Source organism: Meleagris gallopavo, chromosome 1, assembly GCF_905368555.1.
Source record: "Meleagris gallopavo chromosome 1, MGAL_WU_HG_1.1, whole genome shotgun sequence".
NCBI classification, from domain to species: domain Eukaryota; kingdom Metazoa; phylum Chordata; class Aves; order Galliformes; family Phasianidae; genus Meleagris; species Meleagris gallopavo.
In genome coordinates, this window is record NC_139404.1 from 155,564,808 (window position 1) to 155,590,868 (window position 26,061).

At 44.6% G+C, this 26,061-nt stretch overlaps 2 protein-coding genes across 5 annotated transcripts in view; one reads left to right on the forward strand and one right to left on the reverse strand.

Annotated features, from left to right (window-relative positions):
* KLHL1 (kelch like family member 1) overlaps positions 1–26,061 on the forward strand; it is a 275,645-nt gene that overhangs the window by 26,384 nt on the left and 223,200 nt on the right. The window lies entirely within an intron of this gene.
* On the reverse strand, positions 10,216–11,550 carry LOC146545734 (uncharacterized). The gene is made up of 2 exons (XM_085216787.1): positions 11,251–11,550; positions 10,216–11,035 (listed from the first exon to the last, which is right to left on the reverse strand). The coding sequence occupies exons 1-2, from the start codon at positions 11,548–11,550 to the stop codon at positions 10,283–10,285; spliced, it is 1,053 nt and encodes a 350-aa protein (XP_085072913.1). The 3' UTR covers positions 10,216–10,282.

Consider the following 26,061-nt stretch of genomic DNA (forward strand, 5'->3'; position numbering starts at 1 on the left):
GTCAGTGTAGCATTATTTATTTTGCAGGGTTAAAATAACTAGATTTCTCTTTGGAATAGTAAGTAAGTAATAATAAAAAAAACAAACTGATCTTTTAGGAAGTCTATGAATCATAAAATGCACAGATGTTAATACAGTGTTTTGACTGTTAAAATACCTGAATGAAAGATTCTACTTCACATTGACAAAGTGTATTGCATGTTATTCATTCAATATATTCACTTCAGATGCCTTGAGATTGTAAACTTAAGAAACAAAGTTTTGGTTGAATTCTTTAATGTTCAAGAGTAACTAGACTACTGAAGTTTATTTAATGGAACCTTCATTGAATTTGTTTCTTGAAAGCACTACTGTCTCTTACTGTAGGTGTTTGAAAACAGTAAAGAAGTGATTTGGCAAGTAAGTCCAGAAGGGATCATTACATTGACTCAAATCACGTGGAGCACGTACATAGAATTTCACGGTAATGGATAAATAAACACTAATCTTCTAATATTGGAATCAAGAGATAGAAACCCGTAATCGGATGGTGAACAGATCACGTCTAATCAATCTCTTTGTTAGATTTTACAGTCTTGATGAATTAAATCCTTGATTCTGAAGCACACTTGTAAGTGAACTAATGGAATATAATGGAGGTATAATCAGCCTCTGGTGAGTGCTCAGCTGCTAAAAATCATGCATATAATAGTTGTTAAAAGCCTGTTGTCAAACTGGAATGACATTTAACACAGTCATGTCCTGAAGCCAGTTTCTCTCCCTACTTTAATTCCATGAATAATATAATAAAAAAAAACATATGCACACAGCTCACAGGTGAAAACATGAAGAACATCTTCCAGAAATGTTTGAAAACATGGTCTCACAATAACCTTAGATCATTTGAGGGGAAACAAACAAACAAACAAAAAAAAAAACACCTGAAATCAATCCTTTTAGGCTTAGACACAAATCAAAATTATCCACGGGTATTTTTTTTTTAGCAATCACAAATAAACATATCCCACAGCAAACACAAGGCAATTTGAATTAACTTCTTCCTGTTTCAACAAAGGGTAAGCTATTCTAGATTGAGAATAGAAATTTAAATTGTTATGCAGTGCCTTTCTAGGAACAAGTTTAGCTAAATATTTCCATATTACCTGTAAATCTAATTTACTAAGAAGTGTTAAGTTCTGAGAATAGTAAGGCATTTCTGGTAATTGCCTAGGTGCAATTAATTATAACTAGGCAGACATTTAAATAGTTTTTCAAGATTCATTTCAGTTTAATACTTGGATCAATCTCTTGTTAGTTGTTCATCCAGTTCTCTTGAATTTCCCATGAACAGACAGCTGGAATCTTGCTGTTTGCCTTTGTGGCAGCTCCTACAGCTGTACCTGCACAGGTCTTCTTGAGCTTTTCACCAGGGAACAACCTCAACTTCTGGAATTAGAATAGACTACTTTGCCTGTGCTGAGCATGGCTGGCTCCTTTTGGAGCAAACAGTGAACTCATACTGTAGAAACAATTATTTATCAGTATTTATCCTGTAAACCTTAATGTGTGCCTACATGTACAGTGTTCTTATTGTTACCTCTCAAATAAATGTACACCTATTATTACATTTATGTTCTATATATGTCACAGTGATATTTCTAATCCTGCACTTTCAATTATTTTTAGCAGTTATTTGTTTTCTATCCTCAGGGTTATGCTTGAAACTATGCAATTGTCCTATCCCATTCTTAACACTTGTCCATTTTTCGGTAGCCAGACATGGGTCTCCATTTAAGAAAAAATTATGCCACATTCACACTAGTCTCAGATTAAACATGTAAGCACTTACAGCATCCTCTACTTTTAAATTCTTAACTATAATTTTGTAGGCCTTTAACATTAAATGGAATCTGATTAAGTAAAATTTTCCCCTTGGAGAGAATCTCCTGTTGGAACTGTTAAATCCTCTGTAATCCAGCCCTCTAGTTCTGTTCATAGTTAGAAATCATTGGAACATTGCTAACGGTGCTTGTGGAGAATCTAGAAGGTCGCACCAGACTCATACTTGGGTTATTGTTAACTATTGGTGGTAACTTCTGAGTTTTGTTTCCAGCACTTTCCATATCTCAGGAAAGTAACAAGGCCCAAAGCAATACAGTGGTCAGAAAGTTGTAATTGCACCTCCTTGTATGTTTTTATATTTGCACCATTTCTGGTACTGAGTATACAAATAATTTAGGGACAGGATGTAAGGAAATTGTTCAGCCTGGAGAAAAGAAGGCTGCGGGCTGATCTCATTGCAGCCTTTCAATACCTAAAGGCAGCCTACAAACAGGAGGGGAATCAACTCTTTGAAAGGGAAGAAAACTGCCGGACAAGGGGAAATGGTTTGAAGTTGAGGGAGGGAAGATTTAGGTTGGATGTCAGGGGGAAGTTCTTTACAGAGCGAGTGGTGAGGTGCTGGAACAGGCTGCCCAGAGAGGTTGTGGATGCCTCGTCCCTAGAGGTGTTCAAGGCTAGATTGGATGGGGCCCTGGGCAGCCTGGTCTAGTATTAAATGTGGAGGTTGTTGGCTCTGCATGTGGCAGGGGGGCTGGAGATTCATGATCCTTGAGGTCCCTTCCAACCCTGGCCATTCTGTGACTCTGTGAAATGGCAGGAGACGTTAGAACAGTATTTTGTTAATATTCAGTTCCATTATCAGTAAGATGGCACTGAACTTGTACTTGGCTTTTCTGACTCAAAAAGATTTTCATCTTTACTAATAGGAAGGAATATTAAAACAACCATTTCATAAGCATTGAGTTTCTCCTATCTCACAATTAGAAACAGATGTATCTAGACGTCTGTCCCTTTCATTTGTTTGTGTAGAAATTTTCTCTCTCTCTTCCCACTACAGTTAAGATTACAAGCATATCTCATGTCCTTTGCTTGACCAAATGCACCGCAATGATTAGCTATTAGTCTATTCACCAGCATTCTTTTTGGTCACTCCTGAGGAATGCTTTCTGTCATTCACGTGGCTCATAGTCATCGAGTGCACCTGGAGCAACAGTGCTACCTCCAATATCTTGTTTTAGATTTTTTTAGACTACTTAGTGTGCATTTAAACTAATCTGCTGTATGTTCACAAATAACATCAGTGTAAAAATGGTCTGTTGTTGTTTGAAGAATGTAAACTCCTCTACCCTTCTCTAGTAATCAATGTCAAATCTAAGCAATCTGCTAAGTTTCATGTATTTTACTCCAAAGAGATTGTGAATTGTATACTCTACAGCAGTACTTTCTGGTGCACAGCAAACGTGAGTCTCTGTGTCTTCAACAACCTCAGCTCTAATTTGAGCTGTTCTGTTTACTGATGTGTAATTATTTACACAAAGAAATAGGCTGCAACAACAATGTATGTAAGAAAATGAGGGAACAGAATGGGTAAAATGAGTTGTTAGCATTTTACTGTATCTTGTTTTGAGATTAAAAAAAAAAAAAAAAAAAGCCTCCCTTTGCCATATGTCTTTCCTCATCTTCACATCCCAGCTAGCACTACATGCTAAGGCAGGGAGTTGGTGCCCTTATATATTTGTTTTTAAAAAGGAAAACAAATACAGAAACAAGAAACATAACCTGGATTTTAGTTTTCTTAAAAAGCGTTTGCTGGGACATATCTATTGGGAGTGCACTGAACTTCTGTGGTTGTTTATTTTTTTCTTATTGATGCTTTCAGCTTTAGCAACATAAGAGTAAGTTTTGTTGTTTAATTCACATCTCTGAAACCCTAGCAAGAAGCAATCTATTAATGAGGATATAGGTTTCTCCTGCTTAAGATAGAGTTAGATAGATAGTTAAGTAAATAATCAATCTCTGGATCAACTGTTCTCTCAGATCACTGTATTTTCTCAGGAATCAGCATGATTCCTGCCGTAACTCCAGTTAACGAATCAGTACTTCAAAGATACTTTTTTTAGCATTATTTTGGCCACTGCTAATTAGGCAGTTGCAACTTACATTTAACTGTGGCCAAATCTATCAAACTTAAAAATGAAAAGCACCTGAACAGATGTATGTAGCCCACAGTGAACTTTGTAGAAGCAAAAAAAAAAAAACAGAGTGGAATAAGTCTATAATTCTGTAGTTGTTGCATTGTTAGATATATGCTAATTGTTGGTCATTGGTTGAGAACGCAAATCTCAGCTGGAATTTCAGATTAATCTAGCATAAATGCAGTTTTGTTTTAAAATAGGTGACCATTTTATAACCAGATCATATTAACAACTGCAGTCATAAGTAATTTATGCTATTACTTGTACTCAAACTCATTACTTGCAGTCTTTCATCCTTCTCCCCAACCAGAAATATGAAAAATTCTCCCTAAAGACCATCCTCTCATCTGCTCCCTTCACAACCCCTACTATTGAAATATTCCTATAAAAAGGGAAATGAGAGTGAACTCACGCTGTATCTCCAACATTGAGTACCCACTTCCTCCACAGTAATGACTTCATCACTGTCATAATAGCATTTAAGTAAATGAAGTTCCCCATAGCACCAAAGAAAAGAAAATAAATTAGCCTGCACATCTTACATCTTCTACAGAAATATCTTTCAACCTAAACAGAATACAACTAATGGATTATCTTAAAATTCTCACCTTACTTAACTTCAGGTGTAGATTTTCCACAGAGAGTGTTATGGTTATCACCTGCAGTGATGAGAAATGGCCCTACAGGGTCTAAGCGCAGTATGGAAAACCAAAGGCTGGTAACTAGAGCTGTTTGATATCCCCAACATGGCAAGCCATGAGCTAAGACCTCAGTCCTTCCAGGTGTGTAGGAGCAAAACACTAGAGAAGTTGATATAGTATGTGCTGTAAGTGGAAGACAAGCCTTATCACATCAATTCATTATCTTCGTTTAAAGCAGGATAAAGACACAATTCTGTAACACTGTAATACATTTAATAATGTAATACATTTAGGTACCTGTAAGGTTTTATATTAGACTTATATCAGATTTTAATTAAAAAAGTTTTTTTTTTTATACCAGATATATGAAGCATGTCATAGATTAACTTTGTTGCTTTAAGCTACTCAAGACTTTATGTTATCAATGTGCATAAATATATGACTGATCTTAAAGACCATACATAAATATTTTCTGAGATTATCTCATTTATTCAGAAATAATGGAAACTTAAATATTAATAGCCTAGTAAAACAGATCAGTTGGCATATGTACTAGTATGAAATAATTCAAAGAGAATCTTCTGAATACATGCTTTGGAAATTTATCCACGTATATCTGCTAAAAAATAAAATACATTCATAAGACAGGGAAAAAAAATATCCTAGAATGATTGCTTACTATTTTTGAAAGTGAAAAGAAGGAAGGGGCAAGTAAAATCATAAAATCACCAAGGTTGGAAAAGACTTCCAGGATCACCCACTCTAACTGCCCACCTATCGCCAGTATTTCCATCAAATAGCGTTCCCCCAATACAACAACTAAATGTTTCTAGAACACCTCCAGGGACAGTGACTCCACCACCTACCTGGGCAGCGCATCCCAGCATCTGACGTTTTTGAAGGAAAAGAATTTCCTAATAATCCACCTGAAAGTCTTCTGGCACAACCTGAAGCCTCTAGTACTATAACCAGTTAAATGGGAGAAGAGACAGACTCAATTTACCACCACCTCCCTTCAGGTAGTTACAGAGAACAATATTATATTAATCACCAAGGCTCGCTGCTTCGGAGCTGTCCCGGCCAGAACCGCAGCGACTGACCGCGAGGGACAGCGGGGTTTCGGTCGGTTCCTTCATCTAGGGAACCTCGAGATAACGGAGCAGCCCGGCAGCTCTCGCGAGAGCGGCTGACGTGAAGTGGGTGTTGCCAGGGCAACGGCTCTGCATCCACGCCCCCCTGCTTAGAAAAAACCTCAAGGACTGACAGGAGCCGTTAGGGTGTGTGAATCACGTTGGCTATTCAAGGGCAGAGAAATCGTAAGTTTCGCCCACCCTTTCGGGGGACTACACAGGGAGGAGGGTTGTTATTTCGCTGTGAAACAAGTGATTTTGAGGGCAAACCCCGCTCGGATCAGCGAGCAGGCAGGGCGGAGCACCTGCCGTATAGGGGGGGGGGGGGGGGCACTTAACAGGTCGTTGCTCTCTGGACACACTGAGGTGCAACCATGGTCACCACACGGCGGCGAGCTGCTGCTAAAAGGGACGTGGAGACTCAGACTGAAAGCACATGCCGCAGTTCAGGTCTCAGGCTGCAGAGAACGCCTAGCCCTGTCGCTGCTGCTACAGGAGGGCAGCCGGGATACCAGCTGTGTGCGGTGTGAGCAGGTGGATGATCTGCTCAGCCGGGTGGTAAAGCTAAAGGCTGAAGTAGGAAGGCTGAGGAGCATCCAGGACTGTGGGAAGGGGATCAGTTGGTGGAGTCGCGCTCTGCCATCCCTACAGGAAGGGTGCAGGGGAGATGCTTCTCAATCAGTGGGGGATCATCTGCCATCTCACAATCAGGTGGGAAGGGGTGATCTCAAAGACAAAAGGGATGGAAACAAATTCCTGTTTGGGACAACAAGTGGACTGCCCTTAAGCCTGTCCCACCTTCCCAGGTGCTCTTACATAACTGGTATAAAACTCTGGAGCTGGATGGCCTGTTGGGTGTGGATGTTGGTGGAAGTCCATCCATGCAGGAGACGTTGCCCAGAGGTTCAGAAAGTGTGACCTGATTGCTTTCATGGAAACATGATGGAATGAATCCCATGAGTGGAATAACCTAATTGAGGACTACAGGCTTTTCAGAAGGGATAGACAGGGTAGGAGGGATGGGGGAATTGCCTATTATGTTAGGAAGTGGATAGATTGTGAAGAGCTGTGTGTGAGGAACAGCCACGATCAGGTCGAGACCTTGTGGGTAAAAATCAAGGATCAGTCCAGTAAAGGACATCTAGTGGTTGGGGTCTGCTGCAGGCCACCTGATCAGGAGGAGCCTGTTGAAAAAGCCTTGCTTCAGCTGCAGGTGTTGCGCTCGCAGGCTCTTGTCCTGATGGGGGATTTCAACCACCCAGTTATCTGCTGGGATAGCGGCCTGGCGGGTGGCAGAAAATCCAGGAGATTCCTGGAGTCTGTCGAGGACAACTTCCGGGTTCAGGTAATAAATGGACCAGCCTGAGGTGAAGCCTTACTGGACCTGGTGCTCACCAATGCAAAGGAGAACGTTAAAGAGGTTAAGATTGGAGGCAGCCTGGGCTGTAGTGACCATGCCTTGATGGAGTTTGTGATCTTGAAGAATGTGGGCCTGGCAAAAAGCAGAGCAAGGACCCTGTGCTTTAGGAGTGTAAACTTTCAGCTGCTCAAGGAACTGCTGGGTGAGATCCCCTGGGAAACTGTCTTGAATGGCATGGGCACAGAACAGAGCTGGCAGCTCTTTAAGGACACCCTTCTGAGAGCGCAATGGCTCTCCATCCCCCAGCAGAAGAAGTTGAGCTGGGGAGGCAGGTGACCGCCGTGGCTGTGCAAGGACCTACAGCTTAAACTGAGGAAAAAGAAGGAAATGTACAGAAAGTGGTAGCAAGGTTGTGTAACCTGGGAGGAATACAGGGCTGTCTTCCATAGGATTAGGAAAGCCAAGGCATGGGTGGAGCTGAACTTGGCAAGGGATGTGGAAGATAAGAAGAAGGGGTTCTACAGGTACATAGGAAGGAGGAGACAGACCAAGGAGAGTGTTCTCACTCTGATGAAAGGTAATGGGGAGCAGGCTTCCTGAGATATAGAAAAAGCTGAGGTACTCAATGATATCCATCCTAGAGCTCTGAAAGAGTTGGCTAATGTGGTTGCTGAACTGCTCTCCATCATATTTGAAAAATCATGACTGTCTGGTGAAGTCCCTGGTGACTAGAAAAAGGGAAATGTGGCTCCCATTTTTCAGAAAAGGAGAAAGGGATACCTTGGGAACTACAGGCAGGTGAGCCTCACCTCTGTGCCTAGGAAGTTCATGGAGCAGATCCTCCTAGAAGCTTTGTTAAACAAGATAAAGAGGTGACCTGAGACAGCCAGCACGGCTTCGCCAAGGGTAGATCTTGCCTGACCAGTCTGGTGGCCTTCTATGATGGAGTGATGGGTTCGGTGGATGGGGAAGGGCAATGGATGTCATCTACCTGGACTTCTGCAAAGCCTTTGACATGGTCCCACACCACATCCTTCTCTCTAAATTGGAGAGGTGTGGATTTGAAGGATGGACTGTTTGATGGATTAGGAATTGGCTGGCTGGACACAGCCAAAGGGTTGTGATCAATAGTTCTGTGTCAGGGTGGAGGCCGGTCATGAGTGGTGTCCCTCAGGGGTCAGTCTTGGGACCAGTGCTCTTCAACATCTTCATCAATGATACAGACAGTGGCATCGAGTGCACTCTCAGCAAGTTTGAGGATGACACCAAGCGGAGTGCTGCAGTTGATACATTGGAAGAGAAGCCATTGAGAGGGACCTGCACAGGCTGGAGAGGTGGGCCCATGAAAACCTAATGAGGTTCAGTAAGGCCAAGTGCAGGGTGCTGCACTTGGGTCAGGGCAATCCCAGGTATTTATACAAATGGGGGGAAGATCTCCTTGAGAGCAGCCCTGCGGAGAAGGACTTGGGGGTCCTGGTGGAGGAGGAGCTGAATGTGAGCCAGCAGTGTGCACTTGGGGCCCGGAAGGCCAACTGTGTTCTGGGTAGCATTAAAAAGGGGGTAGCCAGCAGGGAGAGGGAGATGATTGTCCTCCTCTACTTGGCTCTTGTGAGGCCCCATCTGGAGTACTGCATCCCGGCCTGGGGCCCCCAGTACTGGAAGGATGTGGAGCTCTTGGAGTGGGTCCAGAGAAGGGCCACTAAGATGATCAGAGGTCTGGGGCACCTCTCCTATAAAGAGAGGTTGAAGGAACTGTGTTTGTTTAGCTAGGAGAAGAGAAGGCACTGGGAAGACCTCCTTGTGGCCTTCTAGTACTTGATGGGAGCATATAAACAGGAGGGGAACAGCTGTTTATGAGGGTGGATAGTGATAGGACAAGGGGGAATGATTTTAAATGGAGACAGGGAAGATTTAGGTTAGATATTAGGAGGAAGTTTTTCACTCAGAGGGTGGTGAGGCACTGGAACAGGTTGCCCAAGGAGTTTGTGGACTCCTGGAGGCATTCAAGGCCAGGCGGGATGTGGCTCTGGGCAGCCTGGTCTAGTGGTTGGCATCCCTGCACATAGCAGGGGGGTTGAAACTAGATATTTAGTGTGTTGCCTTTCGACCCAAGCCATTCTACGTTTTTATGACATGGTCACTCCTGAGCCTCCTCTTCTCCAGACTGAACAATCCTAGCCTCTCTGCTGCTGCTTATAAGGCTTCTGCTCCACACCTCATCAGCTTTGTTGTCCTTCTCTGTAAACATGTCAGGGCCTTGTTGTCTTTCTTGTACAGGGAGGCCTGAAACTGAACACAGTACCTGAGATGCAGCCTCACCAGGGCTGAATATAGAATCACAGAATTGTAGGGGTTGGAAGGGACCTCTAGAGATCATCGAGACCAACCCCCCTGCCAAAGCAGGTTCCCTACACCAGGTTGCACAGGTAGGTGTCCAGGCGAGACTTGAATATCTCCAGAGAAGGAGACTCCACAACCTCCCTGGGCAGCCTGTTCCAGTGCTCCGTTGCCCTCCGGATAGCGTCCTAATCAGATTGTTCTCAAGCGGGGAAGCACAACAGTACTCAATATGAGTGATCAAGCTTCACTTTATTGTTGCACACACAGAGCTTATATATGATTCTACTACACATGTGTTCACCTACTATTGGAGCACAAGCTGGGCGTCTAGGTGGGCTGCCTGGCCTCAACCAATGCTCAGCCAGCATTCACATCTGCCACTGAGCTCATCCGCTTATTAGCCCCCCACACATCCACAGAGCATAGCTGCGGATGTGGGCCTGCTGTTTAAGGCCTGCTGTTTACAGCTGCCCAAGGATGTTGTGTCTCCTAACTTAACTCCTAATACTTTTCTTATGAGAACGCACCCTGTGCTGCCGCACTAGTTATGCTCGTACACAGCCTCATGTCCGCCCTGCTCTCGCAGCCATTCCCCAACAATTCCCCCTTTTTCTTTTTGCACGAGCATAACTTTCTGTGTGGCTTTGTCAATACTCCTCATTATACAACTATAATGGCGGATATAACTATAATATATGCGGAGCAGTAAAAGCATAACTAGAATAAGCAATAGCCAACGCAAGCCTTCTTTGATTAATGCTGTGAGCCATGGGGACAGTCCTCCAAATAGGGATTTTAGTTAACCTGAATCTTTTGCGTATGTCCCTTCAACCACTGAAGTTGTTCATGTATGGACTGACTATGGTCCGAAAAGTTGAAGCAACACATCCCCTCAAAGTCCTCACAGCCATGCCCCCGTGCTAAAAGCAGAAGGTCAATTGCCGCGCAATTTTGTAGCAAAGCATGCCTAAAACTATTCGTATCAGATAACATAGATGCCAAGATTAAGGTGGTCTCATTAGCCTGTTTCGCTGACCAACATGCTAGGTTTTCTAACTGTTTTAACGCTTGGGCCGCAGCCACGCCCGGTGTAAGAACTGAAGCGAACACCCGGGCAGTAGCTGACCACAAATCAACGTTATCGTAGCAATCTGGCGTCAGGTGGCATATACTCCGCAGTCGCCTGGCTTTATGCAGACCAGAGGCGACATTAAGCCATTGACGATGTTGGGGAGCGAACAGTGCTAATTGTCCAAGATAGCAAGGTCCTCCTTGGACATTGGCAGGAATGCCTGCCCAAGGTCGGTCACCGCATATTAAAAATACACCTAGGGGTAAGGCCTTAGCCAAGTCATTATTCCACAGCGCAGGTTGGGAATCGTCTTTGGAAAGGCTTGCTCCATATCCATACCACGGTCGTAGGTTACCTCCTTCCCCGGTTTGGTTGCTGTAACCACAATATGCCCCCCATACCGAGAATTCCTGTTCATTATGGGGGGAGACCACCGTCCATCCTGTTGTATCGAAAAAAGGGTTATCCGCATAGACCCACAGTCACTTAAGGATACTTGCTCGAGCACTAAGGCCCTGGTGCGATCGTCCAAAGCAAAAGCATGTTTGATTCCATCCCGCTGAAGCGTTTCGTATTGCCTGGGAACCCAGGAGATCCAGCTCTTGGGGGTCCCATGGCAAGGAGACAGTCGTTCTATCAAGCATGCACTTTGTTCTGAAGTGTTGTAACGGAAACACGGATTATGTCTTACGTATCCTTGAAAGCTCATAAACAGCCGTTCCAGCACCTTTATGTCTGGTCTCTCCCCCTTTTTCTTTTTGCATTGCGTCAGTGCACCCAGCAGTTGCCTGAGGCCGCTTAGGATAGTGATATCTATGGGGAGAGATGGCTCACAGCGATCAATGGCTTGTGTTGCAATAAGATGCCCAAGAGTTTCAATAAGATGTTGCTGCTCTGTTGTCACTGAAATGCAGGCGGCAGGATCGGTGCCCTTTAGAAGGGGACACAGTACATTGAGATCGTCACTGAAGATACCAACAACTTCTACCATGCTATAGAACACTAATTATATTAATAATACAATCATTATAACTCAATCAAGGCCTCAATTGACAATACTGTAAGTGTGAGAAAGGAAACAAGGCAAACATAGTATCATGACAAGAAATACCATTAACCTAAAAAGAACAAACACGTGTTTGGTCTGCAGCCCAACTTTCTGCAACCTGGAAATAAATCCCGGAGGGACCCGTTCTGTGTTAATCTCTCACTGCCTTGAAAGAGATCTTCAACTTTAATGTATTCTGATATATTGATTTTGAAAGACCAATAAGATTTGTACAACAGATGCTTTTAGAGTGCTCATGGTTATACCTTTGGCTAATAGAGAATTCATAGTTGGGCAACTTTTGCATGCCAGATAGAACTATGGGCATTATTATTTACAGACCCTCGAGAACCAACAATCTGCAGAAAAAGAGAGAGAAAAAAACATGGTGGTGGCGAATGCGATAGGCAGTGCGAGCAGGGCGTCCCCTGCTTCAAGGTGCACTTTTCCTCTCTCACCTACCCCAGATTCTCTCAGGGTCTGAAGGGTATTTTCCATTTGTACACTGCATCTGCATGGCCAGTGCGTGATACAGAGGCCAAATGGAACACCTGCTTGCAGAATAAACTATCGAGGTTAACACTCTTATCGTGCGCCTTTGTATCAGGTGCTGCATGATCATATTTTAAATTCCTGATTAATGGGATGAAAGAGAGTTAATCATTCTATAATATAGGGTCATCCCTTTGCCTGGGATTCCTTTCCAGGTTTTGTCTTAGTGCTACTAATACATTAAAATAGCCATAGATTCCATAGATTTCCATATTCCATATAGATTCCATATTTCCATAGATTCCAGCATTGGTAACATTAAATCCTGTTACTATAACATTCAATCTGTTATTAAAATAAAAATTAAAAAAACACACAACAACCATTACTACTGTTGCTATTTGCAATACAACAAGTTACAAAGCAATAAGAAGCACACAATCCCAATCATTATGAGTTCATGGTCGTTTCAAACTTGGTTTCAGACTTTCTCATTGTTTCACATCTTTTTCTTCCCCTTTTTTTTTTTTTTTTCCTCAAGTAAGCGTTTTACAGTACCAATAACTATACTATACTAGTAGTTATAATACCTACTCCCAGCAACAGCCCTTGGTATAAGGACAACTAAAGCTACCCGTGTGTTTAGAGTGGATGTCATGCATGTCCTGTGGAGTAAGCAGAAAAGTTAGAATCATTGAGAAACAGCATCCCTTCAAAACAAGTTTGGAAGGGATCAGTGGCAGAAGCAAGCGCTAAGCAGAAGTTGGTCCAGCCTGCTGATTTAGCGCAGGTGACCCACATGTGTTGTCGCGGGTTGATTTGGTGTGGTTCAGGTAGTGCTTCTGCGCCAAGGATGAACACTGCGAGCAGGAATCCAAATAGGGTCATCATCTGAATGATGCAAGGTTATAGCAAGTACTGATGAAGCTCCTCGGCGGGTCAGAGGTTGGAGCGCCGCAGCGAGCGTCAGGGGAGGAGCGCAGGACATTAGCGTCATGGCGGGGCGGAGGGTAGGAGCAGCGCGGCGAGCGTCAGGGGCGGAGCGGAGGGCGGGAGCGGGATGAGCGCCGGAGGCGGAACCGAGGGCAGCGGCGATGGGGGGGGGTCGCAATTTCTCTTCCCCACGGTCAGGGGCGGGGTCGGAGCCGCGGATCGAATCCGGACCAGGGCTGCTTGCTGCACGGAGGGGCAGCGGCGGGGGTGGGAGGGGGGGCAATGGGGAATAGTCGGAAGAAAGTCTTCCTTGTCGAATTTGTTTAAGCCCTTCCATTATCTGGTGCCAAACAGGTAAAAGTTTAGCAGTCGTTCTATCTTTAGTAATAGAAGCCTCCCGGAGTTTTGCGCCAATTTCGTCCCAAAGTTCACCATAAAAAGAGAATGCAGTTTTCAGAAATTCAGGGATATTTCTGCTTAACCATTTGAGAAAAGTAACTAATGCTGAGGTAGATACAGGCTGATTCTGAAACGTTAAAACTAACTGTAAGGCTTCAAGATGTACTTGCTGCTCCTTTGTTAGTGAACTCCCCATAGTTCCCGACTGCTCACCCCCCATCCGGCAGAACGGTGCGGGAGCGCGAAACGATCTCTCCGCAGTTCAGTCGGGCGGCGCTGCCGGATGAGTCGGTGGAGCAACAGGCACTATCGGTAGGACAGGACCCGCATACAGATTTCCAGATTACGTAACTGCTCTGTTAATATTTTAACTTCACAATCCAGTTTTTCCAGCCCCTCATCCTCACTTTCTTCCTCTATATCTCCCTGGGGGGGGCAGACGGGATCGATGAAGCCCCTGCCTGCGAGAGGCCGTTAGTGCGGAGTGGAACTGGTCCTCCCGAGGAGGGTATTGAAACGTAACCCCCCCCGACCTTTAAGTGCCCAGCTTCTTCGGGCAGACTTTCTAACTGGCGCAAAGCTGAGGCAGCTACCTGCCGTTCTAACCTATACCTCCTGATACAAGTTACAACATCTCTCCAGGGCTTCATTAGTTTTTTAGCCCCTTTGTTGTCATCAATTACCTTATACCAAAGGACATCCCCTAACTTGTGCCATTCCTCCTCTCCTAGAACATCCTGAGAACGAGCAAAGAACTCTTGCCCTTTACCATAGGCTAGCAACCCAGGCAATTGCTTTAGAGTCACAGACTCTACCCCTCTCTTCTCTAAGAAGTGTCTTAAAAAATCTAGGGCTACCTCACTTTCCATGGTGCACTGCAATCCACGTCTCACCGCACGCAGCGCCCACTGTCAATAGAGCTCCATTCCATGCCCTCCGGATCCCGTGCAGATCCCTTTTGGTCGGTCTAGGCAATGCCGCCCACCGGTGCGCTTGTCCATCCGCTCCCAAATCAATCTTCCATCAGGTCCTTCACTGTTCGGGGCGCCAATTGCCCTCTGGATAGTGTCCTAATCAGATTGTTCTCAAGTGGGGAAGCACAACAGTACTCAATATGAGTGATCAAGCTTCACTTTATTGTTGCACACACAGAGCTTATATATGATTCTACTACACATGTGTTCACCTACTATTGGAGCACAAAGTGGGCGTCTAGGTGGGCTGCCTGGCCTCAACCAATGCTCAGCCAGCATTCACATCTGCCACTGAGCTCATCCGCTTATTAGTCCCCCACACATCCACAGAGCACAGCTGCGGATGTGGGCATGCTGTTTAAGACCTGCTGTTTACAGCTGCCCAAGGATGTTGTGTCTCCTAACTTAACTCCTAATACTTTTCTTATGAGAACGCACCCTGTGCTGCTGCACTAGTTATGCTCGTACACAGCCTCATGTCCGCCCTGCTCTCGCAGCCATTCCCCAACACTCGGCCACCCTCACCGTGAAGAAGTTCTTAAGCATATTCGTACGAAACTTCCTGTGCTGCAGCTTATGTCCATTTCCCCTCGTCCTGTCTCCACGTACCACTGAAAAGAGACTGGCCTCACCACTATGGCCGCCACACCTCAGATATTTATAAACCTGGATCAGGTCCCCTCTCAGTCTTCTTTTCTCAAGGCTAAACAGACCCAGTTCACTTAGCCTTTCTTCATAGGGGAGATGCTCCAGGCCCTTCACCATCTTTGTGGCCCTCCGCTGGACTCTTTCCAAGAGATCCCTGTCTTTTTTGTACTGGGGAGCCCAGAACTGGACACAGTACTCCAGATGAGGCCTTACCAGGGCAGAGTAGAGGGGGAGGATCACCTCCCTCGACCTGCTGGACATGCTCTTTTTAATGCACCCCAGAATGCCATTGGCCTTTTTGGCCACAAGGGCACACTGCTGGCTCATGGCCAACCTGTCGTCCACCAGGACGCCCAGGTCCCTCTCTGCAGAGCTCCTCTCCAGCAGCTCATCCCCCAGCCTGTATTGGTGCATGCAATTCTTCCTCCCTAGGTGTAAGACCCTACACTTGCTTGTGTTGAACCTCATCCGGTTTCTTACTGCCCAGCTCTCCAGCCTGTCCAGGTCTCGCTGAATGGCAGCACAGCCTTCAGGCATGTCAGCCAATCCTCCCAACTTCGTATCATCAGCAAACTTGCTGAGGGTGGCCACTATCCCCTCATCAAGGTCATTGATGAAGATGTTGAACAAGACCGGACCCAGCACAGACCCCTGGGGGACACCACTGGTCACAGGTCTCCAGCCAGACTCCGCACCACCACCGACGACCCTCTGCGCTCTGCTAATCAGCCAGTTCTCAACCCACTTCTCTGTCCACTCGTCTATCCCACACTTCCTCAGCTTTGTTATAAGGATGTCGTGGGAGACAGTATCAAATGCCTTTCTAAAATCAAGGTAGATTACATCTACCGCTCTTCCCCCATCCACCCAGCATGTGACAGCATCATAGAAGGCCACCAAGTTGGTCGAGCACGACCTCCCCTTGGTGAACCCATGCTGACTACTCCTGATAACCTCCTTTTCTCCCAGTTGTCTGGAGATGGTATCCAGCACAAGCTGTTCCATCACCTTTCCAGGGACGGAGGTGAGGCTGACAGGCCTATAATTACCCGGATCTTCCTTCTTGCCCTTTTTGAAGACCGGAGTGACATTGGCTATCCTCCAGTCCTCAGGGACCTCCCCTGTTGTCCAAGACCTCTCAAAAATGATGGAGAGCGGTTCGGCAATGACCTCCGCCAGCTCTCTCAGCACACGTGGATGCACCCCATCAGGTCCCATGGACTTGTGGACCTTAGTTCTGCCTAGGCGCTCACGCACGTCCTCTTTCCTGACTAAAGGGAAGTCTCCCATTCCCCAGACCCTCTCACTAACCTCCAGGGTGTGGGATTCCTGCGGGAGAGCCTTTTCACTGAAGATGGAAGTAAAGAAGGCATTCAGTATCTCTGCCTTCTCAGCATCCGCCGTTACCAGAACCTCCCCCTCACTTAGTAAGGGGCCCACGTTCTCTCTAGTTTTCCTTTTGCTGTTAACATACTTGAAGAAGCCTTTTTTATTATCCTTTATCACTTTAGCTAGATTCAATTCCAGGCGGGCTTTAGCCTTCCTCATTGCATCCCTGCAATGAGGCCCTGACTACATTCCTATATTCTTCCCAAGTGGTCAGACCCTTTTTCCACATTTCATGGACCTTCTTCTTTCCTTTGAGCTTGCGCATGAGCTTCTTGCTCATCCACAAAGGTCTCCTGCCACCTTTTCCCGATTTCTTGCTCACAGGGATGCACCGATCCTGAGCTTGGAAGAAGAGCTGTTTAAATGCTGACCAGCTCTCAGAGGCCCCCTTACCTTCTAACACCCGAGCCCACGGTACAGCTCCAAGTAGGTCCCGGAAGAGATCGAAGTTGGCTCTCCTAAAGTCCAGGGTAGCAATCCTACTTATTGCTTTGCTTCTTCCACTCAGGATCTTGAAATCCACCGTCTCATGATCACTACAACCCAAACTGCCCCCAACCATTATTTCCTTAACAAGTCCATCCCTGTTGGTGAGAATAAGGTCCAGTAACAACTCTCCCCGCGTCGGTTCCTCCACCACCTGCATCAGAAAGTTGTCTTCAACGCACTGCAAGAACCGTCTGGGCCGTGCGTGCCTGGCCATGTTGGTCATCCAGCAAATATCTGGATAATTGAAGTCCCCCATAAGCACCAGTGCCTGGGAACGTGACGCTACATCCAGTTGCTTATGGAAGGCCTCATCAGCCTCCTCATCCTGATCAGGGGGCCTGTAGTACACACCCACAACAGTGTCACCCTTACCAGCCTGCCCCTTGATTCTCACCCATAAGCTCTCCACTGCTACATCACTCTCCCCCAAGTGAATTTCAATACATTCTAGCTGCTCTCTCACATAAAGAGCAACTCCACCACCCCACCTAGCCAGCCGATCTTTCCTAAAAAGCACATAGACCTCCATGACAACATTCCAGTCATGTGAGCTGTCCCACATCTCCGTGATCGCAATGAGATCATGACCTCGCGACCGCACGCAGAACTCCAGCTCTTCCTGTTTATTTCCCATGCTACGCGCATTAGTATACAGGCGCTTAAGAGAAGCAGCATCCCTCCACCCCTCTCCAAGCCTTTGAACTCCACTGTCTCCACCCATCAAGTTCTGTTTGGAGCCTCAAACTGCCCCCTCAGTCCCAGCGGTCCTCATTTTGTCCCCTTCCCCCTTCATACCTAGTTTAAACACCTGTCAATAAGTCCCGCCAGTTCCTCGGCTGGAAGCCTCTTTCCCCATGGAGACAGGCTGCATCCATCTGCAGCCATCAAGCCAGGTGCCGAGTAAATTGCCCCATGATCAAAAAAACCAAAACTCCTGCGTTTGCACCAACTCCTAAGCCATTTGTTCAAGAGATGGGTTTTTAGGCTCATCCCAGTATCCTTTCCTGCCACTGAAGGTACAGATGTAATAACCACCTGCACACCTGTTCCTTCAACCACCCGCCCCAGTCCCCTGAAGTCATCTTTGATAGCCTTCAGGCTCTTCTTACCAACTTCTTCACTGCCAGCCTGTACTATCAATAGTGGATAGTAGTCAGAAGGGCAGATCAGTCTGGGAAGTCTCCTAGCAATGTCCTTGACCCGTGCCCCAGGGAGGCAGCACACCTCTCTGCGGGTAGCGTTGGACCGGCATATAGGGCCTTTGGTTCCTTGCAGCAGGGAGTCGCCTATGACAACCACCCTTCTATCCTTCCGGGTGGAGGAAGTCTTGAAGCACGGGGTTGACCGCTTCCCCCGAGGCACCCTCACGGGTGGGCCTCCCTCCACACCTGCACACACCTCTCCCTCGGGTTCCAGGGCCTCAAATCTATTCCACAGAGGCACCTGGGGAGCCGAGCATGGCCTGGGGGGGGGGAACACCCACAACGCCAAGTAGGTATCTGTTTCCACCCGTCCTCCTCTCTCAAACAGCTTTGCTTTGCTCGGCAACAACAGGGCAGAGGCTCCTCCACTGAGCAGAGGATATCACCTTGCCCTTTTGGGAGAGAGTTTTGTCCCAGTCCCACACCCCCTAGTTCTTCATAAGTATTGTGAGGGGTAGGAGCAGACTGAGGGCTCACTGTATCAGGAGTACAGTCTGTCTGTCGATTCCTCTCCGTCACCTGTTTGCAAGGCAACTGAAGGCCACATGCTCCATAGGGAGCCTCAGTTGCACGCCGGGACCTCAGGGCCGATAGGGCCTGGCACCACCATTTAATTTCCTTTTCACAGTCCTTGATGGTCCTCAGCCTCTCCACCTCTTCCCTCAGGCAGGCCACCAGACTGAGAAGGTAATTGACCTGGTCGCACCTTACACAGGCATTGCCTCCATCGCCTGGCACTTCAAGGGCCAGACTCTGGCACTCATTGCAGCCAGCAACCTGAACGCTAGCGTGCTGTTTTGGGACCTCAGTCTGGGTCTCCACACTCTTCTTGTCTACAGCCTTCCTCTTACATGTGCAGGGGACCTCTGTCTGGGTCTCCACATGTTTCCTGGCAGTAGCCTTCCGCCGGGACGCAGCCATGGCAATCAAGCAGACCCACTAGCACCAGCACAATCAGAGTAGCCTTACCAAGTGTGACTAACAGCTCTGCCCTGTTACTGAAAGTGCTGGATCTGCCCTCGCTCTTTTACAGGTCGTTGACGGGTGCAACCGCAATTGTCACCCTCCTCACAGAGACAAAAATAAAAACCCCTCCTCCCCGTCTGGGTGGGCAGTGGCGTGCCACTGCCTGCTTCAACGCTCTTATTAGGGGGGGGGGAGGGAGGAGGGAGGCGGGAACGGAGAGCCGCTACCCTGGCAATGCCCCCGCCACGTGAGCCGCTCTCGCGAGAGATGCCGGGCTGCACCGATGCCTCGGGAATCCCTGGATGAGGGAAAACCGAGTGAGTCCCCTATGCACCCCGCGATCAGCCGCCTCAGCTCTGCCTGGGGCAGCTCCAAAGCAGCAAACCTCGGCGATCAAAAGGGTCTCTTCCGGGTTTGCGCCCATTTAAATCTCCCGCCGCTACCCTGGCAACGCCCCCGCCACGTGAGCCGCTCTCGCGAGAGGTGCCGGGCTGCACCGATGCCTCGGGAATCCCTGGATGAGGGAAAACCGAGCGAGTCCCCTATGCACCCCGCGATCAGCCGCCTCAGCTCTGCCTGTGGCAGCTCCGAAGCAGCAAACCTCGGCGATCAAAAAAGGGATGTTCACTTTCCTACTCCTGCTGCCAACACTAGCCAGGATGCCATTGGCTTTCTTGGCCACCAGTGTGCACTGCTGGCTCATGTTCAACTGACTGTTGACAAATAACCCCAGGTCTGTTTTTTCTACAGAGTCTTCCAGCTATTCTGCCCCAGGTTTTTAGCATTTCCTGGGCTCATTGTGGCTCTTGGTCTTGTTGAAATTCATCCCATTGGCCTGAGCCCAGCTATCCAGCCTGTCCAGATCCCTCTCTAGGGCCTTCCTACCCCACAGGCAGGTTGACACTTCCTCCCAGCTTGGTATCATCTGTAAAGTAAGGAAATAGACACAAAGTATATATGGCATTGATGGAATCATCACAAGTCTTTCACATCTTGTTTCTATCCAGAGAAAAATATATCTAAATCTCCTCTCTTTTACTTTAAAACCGTTCCTTCTTGCTTATCACTGTGTGCCTATGTTAAAATTTGATCTCCTTCCTCTTTATAAGCTCCTTTTAAGAACTGGAAGGCTACAATGAGATCTTCCTGGAGCTTTCTCTTTTACCTCAACCCTTCTTGAAAGGAGAGGTGATCCAGCCTTCTCATCTTCATGATCCTACTCTGGACCTACTCCAATTGCTCTACATCTTTCTCATGCTGTGGGCCTTGAACCTGGACACAGTACTCCAGTTACAGCCTCATGGGGCTCATGAGTAGAGGAGGACAATCAGCTTCCTCACTCTGCTGGTCTCCCCTCAGGCCCAGGATGCTGTTGGCCTTCTGGGCTACAAGTGCACACTGTTAACTTACGACAATCTTTTAGTCCCCATGAATGCCCAAGTCCTTCTCCACTGGGCTGCTCTCACATTCTCCAAGTCTGCACACATACATGAGATTGCTATGATCCCAGTAGCAGTGTGTATATGACTGTCTTGAACCTCTTTAGCTTCCTGCTGGCTCACTTCTCAATCTTGTCCAGGTTGCTCTGAATGACATCCCATACTTCTATTACATCAATTGCATCGCTCAGCTTAGTGCCTGCAGACTTGGTGAGAGTGCACTCAATTCCACTTTCTTTGTCATTGATAAAGATATTGAAGAGTGCTGGTACCAAGATGGGCCCCTGGGGGATCATAGAATTGCTCAGATTGGAAGAGACCTTAAAGATCAAGTCCAATTACAACATAATTATACTACCTTAACTCTTAACAACTCTCAACTAAATCATGTCCTTGAGTACCACATTCAGTCTACTTTTAAACGCATTAAGGGATGGTGACTCAACCACCTCCCTGGGGATCCTATTCCAGTGCTTAACAACCCTTTTTGTAAATAAATTTTTCCTGATAGCCAACCTAAATTTACCTGGCACAACTTGTGGCCATTTCCCCTCGTCCTGTTACCAGTGAGGAAAGACCAGTCCTGCTGGTCTCTGTAAGCACCTTTCAGGTATTTGAAGAGAGTAATAAGGTCTCCCCTAAGTCTCCTCTTCCCCAGACTAAACAGCCCTAGTTCCTTCAGTCTCTCCTCATAGGGCATATTCTTCAAGCCCTTCACAGGCCTTGTTGCCCTTCTTTGGACCTGCTCCAGCACCTCTAAAACCACTCATTACTGGTCTCCGCCTGAATGCAGATCAGTTGCTAACAACCCCCTGGCTATGACCATCCAACCAATTATTTGGCTACAGAATATTTCAGCCTTTATATCCATTTCTCCCCAATGCAGAGATAAGTATGCGGTGTGGGACCATGCCAAAGGTCTTGCGGAAGTTCAGGTAGATGATGTTAGTTGCTCTTCCTTTTTCCACCTGTCTCCATCGTAGAAGGCTGCCAGATCGGTCAGGCACGATCTCCCCTTTGTGAAGCCATACAGTCTGTCTTGGATCATCTGCTCATCCCTCATGTGCCTTAACCTATCTTCCAGAAGGCTATGTTTCATGATCTTCCCAGGCACAGAGTGAGGCTCACTGATCTTTAGTTCTCAGGTCTTCTTTTCTCCATTTCTTGAAAATAGGAATGATGTTTCCCTTTATCCAGTTACTGGGGACTTCACCTGACAGCCACAACTTTTCAAATATGATGGAGAGCATCTTGGAAACATCAGTCATTCAGGACTCTGGGATGCATGTCATTGGGCCCCATAGTCTTCTATACATTCATTTCCATCAACTGATCTTGAAGTTTCTCTTTGAACATGTTAGTAATTAAATTATAAATAGCAGGCTGCTCTATCTTTGATTTAATAAAAACTTTCCTTTAGAGATCAAGCCAAGAGAAGTTTGAAGATATGAACACATTCATAACCAAGGATGTTGGACTTAGCAAACTCAAAAGGTCCTGAAAAACATTCATAACTACAGAAAGTGTGATTAATAAATATTTTGGAGATAATAGAATTTTTATTTATTGTTTTATTTTCATAATGTAGCAACAATTGGATCATTTAGTTTTTGTATTCTGTGTCTTACCCATGACTGCTGAGAAATATTTAGGCAAGTTTTTTTATTCTTATTTGTCTTTAGTTATATTCAACAAATAGAAGATACAGATGAACAGGGAGTATGGTTCTGCTTTGAAGCACAACATTCATTCATAGCTGATTCACGTTCAGATTTTTTGCTTTAGCTTTCAGTGTAATTTGGTGGGCAAGTGAAAGCTTTCAAACTATCTGTAACATAAAGGTACTACTATTTTCTTTGTATTATGCTTCAAAGAAGGTATAATTCTAATAGTAAGTAATATTTGGCTCTTTGAGAGTAGTTGAGAATAGTAAAAATGTAATTCTATATTCTCCTAGTGTTATCATTTTGATAAATTGCACTGTTAAAACAAATAGAGAAAAGGAATAACTAAAAGCGGGTAGTTTTTTTAAGAAGCGAGGGTGAACAGATTGATCCTGTTTTTTTCATATCAGGGGATTTCCATAGGATGTTGCTATGAATACTGATGTGTATATGCTGTTAGGCATTCTTATTTATTCTCCAACTAATCTGTGAAAACTTCAGAGAGAGAGAAAACTCTATTCCTTGGAATGGTGACATCATGATTTTTGTGAAGGACTGTTGACAGTGTTAATTATTCTGATAAAAGGCCTACCACTGAGAAAGATTTGGTCATTATGCAGTCAAAAGCAATTTCTCACCTTGAAGTTATCCATTTAAATTTCATCCTCTACTTGTTTGAATGTGTCATTGCTCTTTATAACAGATAAGTCAGCAAAATAGGGTAATTTTGAAATACAAAACAAAATGAAATTCTGGCACCACTGAAACTATATAATATAACTGGAGACAACTCTGTCATATTTTTTTAAGTGCTATATGTTATCTCTTTTTGGCTGTATATTTTATGAGTTTATTTAATTAATGTTTACCCGAAATAAAAACAAGCAAGAAAAGAAAAAGCTAGTGCAATACAAACTGCTGCTTTGCTCATGTTGGAGAAACAAGCCAGAGCAATTCAAGACCCATCAAAAATCTCAGAAGGACATGAAGAAATTGAAACATAATAATAAAATAAATAATAATAATAAAAATAAAAATAATAAAATAAAATAAAAGGTTTGGGAGGAATAAAGCAGTCTACTTGGAAAGAGAAAGATGCTTGCAAGTATCTATAAAACCTCTTTTTTTGATATTGTGGAGTTTTTTCGTTTTAGTTGTAAAATAGGTTTGGTGATTCAATTTTATTGTTTTGTTTCACAAAACTATTTTTGGTGTTCAAAAAGGCTAAGGTGGAATAGTAGTCAAACCTTACCACCTTCAAAGAGCAGTGTTCAGCTCATCCTCTTTCTTGAACAGAAGTGCGTCATAAAAGCATGGATTCAGACACAATGTGGGATGTACCCAAAAAAAGATAAAGGAAGAAATGTAGCTAGTCAGCTGTTACTTTTCAGTGACTGCTCAGTATTATCAAAGATGCCTTTGATAACATCTTGATACTAAGCCATACCATTCAAATTTTGCACGAAAGCATAATTGTGCATATTGTTATTCTAGATTATCTATTGATGTTAAACAAAAAAACAAACAAACCAAAAAAACCCACAGAACTGTGAAGTATTTGAATTCTTTCAAAGTATGTTAGAATTTCTGGCTTATTTCTATGGTAGTGAGTGACTATTGTAAGGAAATTGCAAAAAAAAAAAAAAGGGGGGGGAGTGAAGTGTGTATAATGTGTTGGCTATTCTGAAAAACAAATACTAATGCTGTATCTTCTATTGGGCAGATAGCTTTGGAGTAAAATAATTGGAAAAATGTGTCCATGGTTAAAGGAATTAAAATGCATTTAATTATGTGCAGTACAATTAACAATAAATGTGTCTTTCCAACATCTGTAAAATAATTTGGATTGTTTAAGTGAGAGATCTTTTTGCTATTGATAAGATGTTACTGAACAGCTTAAAGAGCTTTAAGAGATTATTTGCGAATACAAACCTGAATCCTTTAGAATGTACAGCTCATTAATATACATAAAATTAATATCCAAAACAAACATCTGTTAAAAACAAATAAAGCCTGGGGCAAAATAAACCTGGTCGATAGCTGTGGGTGGAGGGAACATGGTAGAATGGCAAACTAATAAATATCTTTGATCTTGAAATTAGACATCCCAAAAACATGTAATTGTTATTTTATATACATATATATATATAATTATTATTATTATTATTTTTGCCAGCAGTTAGCTAGGCATTATGTGCTAGACAAAAAGTTTGAAATCCAATCGCACAAAAACCGACAAAATGCAAACAAAGGTAAAGTTGGTGAAAACTCACTAGAATAATATTTTGATTTAGAAACCGTGAACAGTATGATTAAGAGGGAGGATTTATGTTGATGCAGGACAGGCTTTTTAAGTGATTATGGTTTGGAATTGTGTAGTGGGTGAATGAGGTTTGAAGTACACTGCAGGATTCTTTATACAGTTTCCATTTATAATGTATGGCAATTATGAGTGGCCATTAATGTAAGATTACTATTCAGAAGAGTTGCTGAAGTGTTTCTATTCAGATAGACACCGTGTCAAACCATATCAACCCATTACCTGAAGCTCTCAATTGTACCTGATCTTTTCTAGACCCACAACTGACATTTTACTTCCGTGTTAAGGCATAATCAGGGATGTTTAGAGAGAACTTCCGACTCAGAGTAGTGTGTGATCAAATGAATCAATTTTCCCGGGCTGTATAGCTGTGCAGAACTTGAGGTTCTAGGTACAGAATCCAGATCTCCCAGAGTCTGAGCCAATTCCTCTGACCCTGGTAGTCTTTGTAAAGACGGTTAAATAGATAAATAACCCCAGAATGAATTTGTATCTCTTCATCTCTGTTTTATGTTTGTACTAGTCTACACCAATGAGAAAGCCTTTTTGATTTATACAGTATAAGGAAATTCATTTTCATTCCTTTCATTAGTATTCAGTGCTGGTTTGATAAGGTCTCCTAGCCTTCATTACTTTGGCTGTTATGAACCAAAGTTTCCCACTCCACCTATTGGAAAATTAGATCCATTGTATTACTTCCATTTCTGAAGCTAGGCATCTAGTAGTAACTGTGATTGTACTTAACTCTAGCACAAGAATGATGCAGAGCTGTTGGAGTGGGTCCAGAGGAGGGACACAAAGATCAAAGGGCTGAAGCACCTCATTTATGAAGAAAAGTTGAGGGAGCTGGGGTTGTGTAGTTTGGAGAAAAGAAGGCTATAGGCAGACCTCAGTGCAGCATTCCAGTATAGGCAGGAGGGAGACAAGCTTTTTACACAGTCTGATAGTGACAGAATAAGGGGGAATGGCTTTGAACTAAAAGGGGAAATTTAGGCTAGATGTTAGAAAGAAATTCTTTACTTAGTTAGTGGTGAGGCACTGGAACAGGCTGCCCAGAGAAACTGTGGATGCCCCATCCCTGGAGCCTTTCAAGGCCAGGTCAGATGAGGTCCTAGGCAGCCTGATCTAGTGCTTGGCAACTCTGTCCATGGTAGGGGGGTGGAAATAGATGATCTTTAAGGTTCCTTCCAACCTAAGCTATTCTGTGATTCTTATCCTTAGATTTTGATAACTCTGAGACAGATTTTACCTGGCATTATTTTCGTCTCAGCTGTAGCCCTCTTCAACCAGTCAAAGTTGAAACACTATTAAAAACTTATAATATCTTCTCTTAGCTGTTAAATCCTACTAGCTTTGTAGTGTTACAGATGAATCAGCCTGCCTTGTATATATACATTTACAAATTTAATTAAAAGGTGAGACATTGCTGAGACAGTATTTCCAGGAGAAAAGAGGAAGAATGTATTTATGTTTGTTTTCACTGCTGCCAGGGAGTGGCAATAAACAACTGTTAGGATAATCAGGACTTTATCATATATC

What these genes read in the sequence shown, in the direction of transcription:
- LOC146545734 (XM_085216787.1), bottom strand. Translation starts at nt 11,550, where the DNA reads ATGGTAGAAGTTGTTGGTATCTTCAGTGACGATCTCAATGTACTGTGT. An exon ending in TTATGAGCTTTCAAGGATAC is followed by an intron (nt 11,036 to 11,250) that starts GTAAGACATAAT and finishes AAGTGACTGTGG; the next exon opens with GTCTATGCGGATAACCCTTT.